Source organism: Apodemus sylvaticus, chromosome 13 (genome assembly GCF_947179515.1).
Source record: "Apodemus sylvaticus chromosome 13, mApoSyl1.1, whole genome shotgun sequence".
Lineage (NCBI taxonomy): Eukaryota > Metazoa > Chordata > Mammalia > Rodentia > Muridae > Apodemus > Apodemus sylvaticus.
Genome location: NC_067484.1, coordinates 48,086,012 through 48,095,660, shown reverse-complemented (window position 1 = coordinate 48,095,660; position 9,649 = coordinate 48,086,012). Strand labels below are relative to the sequence as shown.

At 41.5% G+C, this 9,649-nt stretch overlaps 1 protein-coding gene across 6 annotated transcripts in view; it reads left to right on the top strand.

The window, feature by feature from the left end:
• Positions 1-5,714: 5,714 nt before the first annotated feature.
• Dmxl1 (Dmx like 1) overlaps positions 5,715-9,649 on the top strand; it is a 158,013-nt gene continuing 154,078 nt past the window's right edge. For 5 of the 6 annotated variants that reach the window (XM_052155925.1, XM_052155921.1, XM_052155924.1 and 2 more), the window contains exon 1: positions 5,715-5,819. In XM_052155925.1, coding sequence (XP_052011885.1) covers positions 5,733-5,819 — 87 coding nt within the window. In that variant the 5' untranslated portion in view covers positions 5,715-5,732. Of the gene's footprint in view, positions 5,820-6,270; positions 6,295-9,649 lie in introns of those variants that run through there. The other variant, XM_052155923.1, reaches the window with a different exon arrangement.

Genomic DNA, 9,649 nt, shown 5'->3' with positions numbered 1-9,649 from the left:
ATGAACCTGAATATATATACTATAAACAGCTCGACATGAATATGCCGCTACTGGTTTGTTATTCTAAGTCAACTCCTAACCTATTTAACTCGGTGCAAGGGATGCAAGGCTCAGCAGCCTTGGGAGGATGCAAACCAGGCACACTAAGAGATATAGTAACAAGGGAAAGATGCAGACAGGAGACAAACACCAGCATCACAACCTCAGAGATGAGGCTGACCACTTGACTAGAGAGACCATAAGCAGTGGTTCCCATCCTTTCTAAAGCTTCAGCCCTTTAATACAGTTTCCTCATGTGGTGATGATCTCCAACCATAACATTATATTCATTGCTACTTCATCACTGTAATTTTACTACTGTTATAAATTGTAATGTAAGTATCTGACATGTAAGATATCTGCTATGTGACCCCCCCCCCCAAAGGGGTCCCCATCCACAAGTTTATAGCGACTGATTGCCTTTGTTTCCATCCTGTGTAACCTCTGGGATGGAGGTATGATGAACGGCAGGTAGGTGTCTCTGATGTTAATCCACTGTTTTCTCAGATGACTAGCTCTCTGAAAAACATATGCTTTATCAATTCAATCCCCATCTCTTCTCAGTATATAGGGTTAGGGTTAGGTTAGGGTTAGGGTTAGAGTTAGGTTAGGGTTAGGGTTAGGTTAGGGTTAGGGTTAGGGTTAGGGTAGGTTTAGGTTTAGGGTTAGGTTAGGGTTAGGGTTAGGTTAGGGTTAAGGTTAGGTTAAGGTTAGGTTAGGGTTAGGGTTAGGTTTAGGGTTAGGGTAGGTTTAGGTTTAGGTTTAGGTTTAGGGTTAGGGTGAGGGTGAGGGTGAGGGTGAGGGTTAGGGGTTAGGGGTTAGGGGTTAGGGGTTAGGGTTAGGGTGAGGGTAAGCATTTTCTTTCCAGGCAGTATAAGTTTGGGTATTCTGATCATTTCCTTGCAAGTTATGCAGTCTCTGCATCGAAACTTCCCACTTCTGCATTGTAATGTGAAAGTACACAGACAGCATGAAAATGACTATTCATAGCTATGTTCTGATAATGCACATTATTTAACTTTTAGAATTTTTTCTTTTTCCTCCTTCCTTTTTCCCTCCCTATCAGTCACTTCCTCTCAACCCCATACCTCTCTGTCTGTCTCTCTGTCTCCATCTCTGTCTCTTTCTCTCTGTTTGTGTGTTTTCCTAGAGATTGAACATGGAGCCTAGTAGATGTTGGACAAAGACTTGACCACCAAGCTACATCCTAGCTGTTTTTGAGATGAAGTCTTGTTGAGTTGTCTAGGCTGGCCTCAAAGTCACTCTGTAGGCCAGACCAGCACTGAACTTATGATCCTCCTGCCTCAGCTCTCTGAGCAGTTGTGGTTATGGCTTTGTATCATCAGTCCTCGCTAAATTTCATAAATATCCATGTGTCATGAAATTTTATTCTACTATTGATTTTTCCAGCTATTTAAAAACTGTAAAAACCATTCTTAGGTCAAGGACTCTATAAAATAGACTCAGAGTGCATTTGGCCCATGGGCCATAGACTTACCCCAACGGTTCTCTCTAGTTAGGAAGTAGTAGTGCCTAAAGGGTTAAAATATCTTTTTCAAGGTTTCCTGCGGCTAGTGGCAGGGATAAAATGAACACGTGTGTCTTCACTGTTCTTTGGCCACTTTACACAATTTGCCCCTCAGCTTACAATTCTAAGTGTAGTTTGGTCAGAAAGCTCTTGACAATGATCACATGAGATAAGCCTTCATAGGCGATTTATATAGTAAAGCTTTCTGTTTGAATCTTTCCCCCAATAAATGATAGATCATAGCTAAAGGACTGTTTTTTTTCATTGTAGTAGATAAAATAAAGAGAAACCTAGTATTAAATGGTTTGAGTCATTTTGTAATTCAGACTGCTTGTTTGGTGGGCAATTTAATATTAAAGAAAAAGCTTTATGTAAATGAAAATTAAGAATTTAATTGAGGAAAAACTGATTCTTAGATTGGTATCCCCGAGAACTATAAAAGGTTCCGAGAGCCCTCCTCTAGCCTTAACGTTGGCAGGAAATAGTAATCAGTTGCCTATACTTGGCTTGACTGGCTACAGGTTAGGGTTTGCCTTATTTGAACAAGGTATTATCCATTGGTGGCTCATGATCAGCTAAACCTCACGAGCTTGTGAAGCTCTCAAACTCTTACTGTTCTTAGCAAAACAGATGCTCCTGGGGGTAGACTTTCATTTTATTTGTGTATCAAGTTATTTTACCTATAGGAAAATGTGGTCTGAAGACATCTTCAAGACAAATTTAATCTAACTGAGCATGAGGTTGTACTTCAGAATGTCAGTGCACTTTTTAGCCATTCCCTCCTGCAGGCTTTATTTTATTCTTCTTGGAGACTGGTTCTGGATATGCAGACTTGACTGTTCTTGAACTCCTGATCCTTCTGCCTCGACCTACCAACCGCAGCGGTATAGGTGTGTGTCACCTTACCTGGTTATATCCTTGTAAACTTTTAAATACTGATTGGGAGGAGCTCAGACCTTTTGTGGGAGCCTCAAATATCACTGAGAAATTTGATTAAGATGGAAAATGTCTGGATAACCTAAGAACAAATACATCAACAGTGAGATTTATTTAAAAATAATAACATAAAACATTGATTGGCCGTTTGTATGTGCCACAGATAGTTCTCATTTAAATCTCATGACAATTCTGTAAAAATCAAATGACCACTGTCCATGCTATAGTTAAAGAAAGCAAAAGGAGATTAAATGATCTGTCTAAGAGAGTAGTCAGGACGGCTCTCAGATCAGGCAGTCTGCCTCAGGAACTGCACACATGCTTAGAGAACTTTAACCAAAACCAACAGAAGTACAGAGCTGAATAAATTTTAAAGCAGAGCATAATGCTGCTGATAATCAAATTAAGCATCCCATTTTTATAGATGAGGGATTGAATGTTCAGAGTTAGCAAACATATCCAAAAGCATGTAGCTAGTTACTATGAGAATCAGGGCTTTGCGTCCAATTTTTATAACTACCAACTCATTTAGTTTCTATTTATTGTATCACCTTGAATGTGCCTCAGCTCAAAAACTAGGCACAAGAGAATGAGTCAATTAAAGGAACACGGGCCAGTCACAGAATTTCTGCAGGACCCACGCAAGTACACAAAACAATTCAAATTTCAGCTAGAACCAGTGAAAGCACACTAGCCTACCAACGCCCCGAGTTCATCTTCATGCACACTTCTCTCCCAGAGTCAACCTAAAGTTGCTTTAAATGAAATTTGAACTGATATTAGAAAACAAATTCAAGCATGCTTGGTGGATGTATGAGTTACTTTTCTCATTGCTGTGACAAAACAGGTGGTGAAAAGTAAGGTAAAGAGGGAAGGTTCGGTGGGTTTTGTTTCACTATTTGAGGGGGTACAGTCAGTCCATCAGGCAGGAAGGCGGAATGGGAGGAGCATCAGATGGTTGGTGTCAAGAGACAGAGATAAAGGCAGCTGTTCCTCTCCCCTTCTCCATCATCTTTAGTCTGGACCCATGGCATGGCTCTGTCTGAGTCTCTAACGGGGTTTCCTTCCTCAGTGAAATGCCCCCAGGAAATGCGCTCACTGATGCACCCAGAGATATATCTCCAATGTGTTTCCTGGGGATCGCAATGTAGCTCAGTAGTTGAGTGATTGCTTAGCAAGTGTGAGATCACAGAGTCTTTCCCCAACTCAAGATAAAGTCAACTCAGACTTCATAGACTTCAACAAAATATGTTACATTTTGTCTTTTCTCCTTTTGAGAAGAGGTCTCATGTAGCCAAGGCCCCCCTGAATCTACCTTCCAAGTGCTGGAACTGCAGGTATGTGGCCCCATACCTGGCCTAGTGTTGTCCACTTACAAAAAGATTGGAATTTTGAACCCATTTTCATCTTTCTATTTTAAAAGGGGAGACGGGTCTTAGATATTATTTTTATTTATAGTTTGATTTTTGTTTTTTTGAGATAGGGTTTCTCTGTATAGCCCTGCCTGTCCTGGAACTCACTCTGTAGACCAGGCTGGCCTAGAACTCAAGAGATGCACCTCCCTCTGCCGCTGAAGTGTTGGGATTAAAGGCATGTCCTACTACTGCCTGGCCTCAAGTATTTTTAAAATGCAAAACAAAGTAAGTATATATTGAGAATGTCTTAGGAAAAGAAGATAAATGGTTACTAGTATTTGTCACCAAAATATTAATGCTAAGTTTCTTGATTTATTTAGTTTTGAGGTAGGTTCTCTTTCTGTAGCTCATGCTGCTTTATTAACACTCGCACTTAAGCCTATATTAAAATATTTTTTTGTTAAACCCCACCTGTGCTTCATAAACTGGATAGTCCTGAAATTCTTTTTGCACCCAAGCTCCAAATTCCGGTTTGGCTTGAACTGAAGTTTCTAATCTAGGCAAGCTCCTTAGGAGGCCGAGGGTGTCAGCACGGAGCTGTGTCTCTGACCCTTCTCACCTCTGACAATACTACAGCAACAAAGTTCATAGTTCTATTCATCTATTTGAAACTTTTTTGAACACTTTGCACTAAGCTTGTTCCAGACATTTCTATTCCAGAGTGGAATAGAATCGCCTGCCCCTAAGAGGGGAAGCCATTTGAGCGGATTTTTGTTAATTATAATACGAAAGTGGTGTCAAAACATAATGAGAACTGGATCTTAACCACTAGTGCCTGACAAATCATTTTGAGATTTTTGGGTTCTTTTTCCAAAACAAAGTAGGACTGGTTGGTCATTATTACAGGCAGTATTTTAAAATCTATGTTGTTTATATTAAAAATATACCATTAATATTACTGAAGAGCCTAAACCTTTCTAAATTATCTTATTTAGCAAGTTGAAAATGCGCAGAGGTAACCGCGACTAGGCTAAAAGAGGTTTCTAGGTTCACTTTTACAGATTCCCTCCAGGTGCCGGTGAAGGGAGCGGTGCATCTTGGGACTTGTAGTCATACCAGGAATAAGGGCTCTGCTTACTCCTCTCAGTTGAACTTTCTGTCCTGCTAGGTTGATCCCTTACCCAAAGTACAGCTCGCTCACTTTTCGGTAGCTCTTGGTTCTTACTGTTTACGCTAGGCTCAAATCGAGCCTGGGCTGCTCCACACGCCTCAAAGAGATTGGCTTTTCTTCAGGAAGGGGCGGAGCTCTAGGTACTTCGCGCCTCGGGATTGGTTAACTCTCGACTAGAAAAGGCGTTGCTGCTGTGTGGCCCGCTGGCCATTCTGGAGCTATGAAGAAAGTCTCGCGATGCTTTGGCTCAAGGGCCGGAGCCGCGTAGCGAGCGGTGGCAGCTGCTGAGGGCGGCGGGGACCGCGGCTGGGCTGGGGCCGGTCTGGTGAGGAGCCGCGCGTGCTGCCGCGCCTCTCGGGCTGTGCGTCCCGCTGAGCCGGCTCGGGAGTAGCGTCTGGACAGCTCGGTCCCCGTGGGCCGCGCCCGGGACGGCTCGGTGAGCGGACGCCGCCGGCTTTTACCTGAGCTGCCGTGACAGGTGCAGAGCATCGCGACGCCGCCCTCGCTACCCGGCCCGCCCCCCTCAGGCCTCGGCCGCCCGGCTCGGGATGAGCCGCGGGCCCCGACCGAGCGTCTGCGGCTTCGGGCGCCTGTCACCGCCGCGGAGGAGCGGCCGCCGCCCCTAGGGGACGGCGCTGGGAGACGGCTGAGCACGGGCATGAGCTGGCCGCGGCGGCGTCTGCTGCGGGACTAGGACGCCGCCATGAACCTGCACCAGGTGCTGACCGGCGCGGTGAACCCCGGCGACCACTGCTTCGCGGTGGGCAGCGTCGGCGAGCAGCGCTTCACGGTGAGGGCGGGAGAGGCCGCGCGGCCTCCGCTCCAGTTAGCGCGTTTGGGGGCTTAAAAAAAAATGTTAGACTGACTCCTTCGGGCCAGAGTAGTTCCTCCAAAATGTTAGAAGAAGGACGAATTGGGGGCTCGGGGGTGGGTGGGACGGTGTTGATTTTCCCGCTGCATAGGCCTGGAATATCGAATTAATTTAGATTCAGTAGTTCGGATTTGCTTCATTCTTTTTTTTTTTTTTTCAGGTCAAGGTTCTAAGGTCAAGTCTTTGTAGTTAAAAGAGTGGGTGTCTTAAAGCGATTACTGATTATTAAGCTAGTTTAAATGGCAATATTAATGAGAACAGCGCCTTTCTGTTTATCTTCCTTCAAGTTCACCAAAGAATAACTTTGCAAAGAAAATAGTCTCCATTCATTCCTTTGAGTTACAGAGGCAGCAGCCTTGTAATCCTCGGAAAGTTTTGCTTGAGGATGTTCGAGGTAATCCCTGAGGGCTTCACCATTGTATTTTCAGCATATCTCCTGTTTGCTAAGGGCAGGTTAAGATTTAGCCAATGTGACTTTGCTTTGCTTTTCTAGTCTATTTCCAGCAGTTAGAACAAAGATAGCCTCACATTTCTGCCTTTATGGGTTTAATGACATTTTCCATCTTAGTTTAGCTTTTCTAATAATTTTAAGTCACAAGTCAGTCGTGGACTTCAGACTTCTCATCTGAATGTAATTATAGTGCTGATGAGTTTAGCTACAACTTTTTTTTTATTAAGTGTAAAATTTAATTTTGTACAACTAAAATACAAACAGCTTAACATGCCCCAGACTTAGAGATTTTAATTTCTGTGTGTGTGTGTGTGTGTGAGAGAGAGAGAGAGAGAGAGAGAGAGATTGATTCAGACTTTTGTTAGAATAAGTATGGCTCACCATAATGTGCTTTAGGCGTTTAATGCTTAAACTGTACTTTTAGAGTTATGCTAGCTGTGACTTCCCAATGGAGTGGCACATGACAGTAGCAGTTGTCAAGATTCTAATTCTTGATGTTTGCCTAGTCTAAAATTCTCAGGGGAAGTGAGGGGAGGAGATTGGTCTCATTTGTCACCCCACAGCTGGACATTGCTATCTCTCCTTAAGGAAGGAAATATAGCCAAGGAGGTTTCTTTGGATGTCTTCCTGGTGAGAGATTCTAGGATAATGATGTATTGTCTTTTTCTGCCATCCCCTAAGCTTGATGAGGGCTTTCTCCAAGGCAAATGCTAAGAACTTTTAAAAAAGGCATTCTGAATGTACATAAAGCAGTGTATAAATTGATGGCCCACCTATATGCCTGCATGGATTAGTGTATAAAACCTTGGCAAACTGCTTTCATGCTAATTTTCAGGAGGTAAGGGTTAAATAGTAACTGTATTCTACCATGTAACTTGTTGCCCACTTCTGTTTTTAAAGTCAGTTTTTCCTTAAGCAAGCTGTGATGACCTTCCTCTAAGCCGGTTGCAGATTGCTTCTAGATAAACATGTAACCAAAAAAGTTACACACACATTGATCCACACATTAGATACCTAAACACATATAGCTACGGTAGTTTGGTATAAAGATCCCAGGTCCCTTTAATTGGCGACAGTTGAAAGATTACAGTCGTGCTTTTTCCTCCTGCAGCCAGTTGGAGTTCCATTTCAGCAAGTTTCTTGCCCTTACTTTCCTGAATAAATGGGTGCAGCTTATATTTCTTTGTCTTGAAATTGCCCATTTTCTCCTTCATGTGTATGAACAGTCTGTTGTTTCTTCCATGAGATTTGTTTTTAACCTCTTTTGTGTGAGTGTTAATGACGGCCCTGAGGATCAAATCATAGGTCTCTGGCATTCATTCTAGTCAAGCATTTTGCAAAGCTCCACCCTTCCCTAGCCTTTGAATTTCTCTCTCCTTCCTTCCTTCCTTCCTTCCTTCCTTCCTTCCTTCCTTCCTTCCTTCCTTCCTTCCTTCCTTCCTTTCTCTTTCCTCTCTCTCTCTTTCTTTTTTCAGCAAGAGCAAAATTAATGATATATAATGTACAAAGAATAAAAATATTTATGTTGCAGTATTCAAGTATAGACTTGAAGTATGGACTTGAGATTTTGCAGCCTCCCCTTGAAGGATTCTTTCTTCCTTTGTGGTGCTTTGTGATTTTTCTGAAGATGAGCCTGTGTTTGCAGTTCTTCCCTTTCACATTTGCAAATAGTGCAACACTTGTGTTGAAGGATTTCAAAAAACAAGACTCTGGTTCCTGCTTAAAGTTTTGACAGACTGCAAATTGAATTTGACAATTTCATGTTTTAAAATGCACAATTACTAATATAGATTAGCATATCAAAACATTCAATTTTTTTTTCCTATTACATCAAGTGCCATCACACTAGCTTGGATTTGCCCTTACAAAGCTTCTAGTGGGCAATGACCATGTGCCTCCTGCTTGCAGAATGCGTTTATTTCATTACTAAGCAACCTTGCCTTGCTTGAGTATCCTCAGTGGCTTCATGTAAGTGCCTGGACAGTTACTGAGGTCGTAGTGATACTTAATAGTTGAGTCATAACCTGGTTTGGTTTTAAACATGATTCTTTTTTTTAACCTTTTTAAACTTTGCTTTTGTTTTTGTTCTAAGAATGAAGCCAGTGGGCCTTGCTTGCATATGCCTACATGCTATAGAAGCTTTCTATTACTGAACTCTATCCAGCCTCAGCCCTGTTTTCACTTTTTCTTTTGAGGCAGGGCCTTGCCATACTGCCCAGGACTCCTGACCCCCCCCCCCCCCCACACACACACACCCATCTATTTGCTGACTAGCAGGGACCACAGGCCATTGTTTTTTTTTTGTTTGTTTGCTTGTTTGTTTTGAGCAAGTTCTCTTCTAACTTCTTAATTTTTTTAATGGAACTCTGGTGTTTGTTATATGAAATGTCAACTCTTAATTAAATTAGGGTTATAATTCATTGTATCTAATTCATATTACTTTGTATTAGAAAGTACTTTATAAAAAGTGGCTGATTTGATGAATGGGTACAGAAGCTCATTGCAGTGCAGATAAAAATTGCTTTAATAATTTAGACTTGAGTCTCAATACAATATTTCTACAAAATTCTTGAAATTTTATCATAGTTCATTTGTTACACATTTTAGCATCAACATAAAGTGAAGAATTAGAGGAGACACTGGGTACATCGAGCCAAAACTCTTTTCCTTGGTTATAGTCACACTTCCCTCATTTGTTTATGATATTGTGTGAATGTTCTAATCTTGACTTATTAATAGCTTTTGTTTTTTGGAGGGAGAAAATGCTCAGTTTACAAGACACAGTGATTTAAAAAGAGACACCATTAATTAGAATCTAGATGTTCTAATATTTTCTGAAGAACGCTGAAATAAATTAAAATACTTCCCCTTTTGTAATTCATCCATTCTTAGTGCTGACAATGTGTTTTAAAAGAAATGGGAAGGAAGTTTAAGTTTTTAAAAATTTGTTTCAATCAATTTATATTTATATATGTGGCATAGTGTAAGGACAGTTGTGGGAAATTGTTCTCTTCATCCACTGGTTATTGAACTCAGAGTTCTGGGGATTGAACTTAGGTCATCAGGTTTGTAGCAAGTACCTTTACTCTCTGAACTATCTTGCTGATTCAAGGAGGTTAATTTTTAAGAGATAGGAAGATAGTGCTAATATTTAGAATTTCTTACTCTATGGAGAGAAAGCAAATATTTTATAGCTTCAGGCTTTCTTTAATAACAGACAAACACAGTGCTTATAGCAAACGAGATTTAGATTATAAATTGAAAACTGCAACTATGATTCTATGGGGGTGTTGGTAGG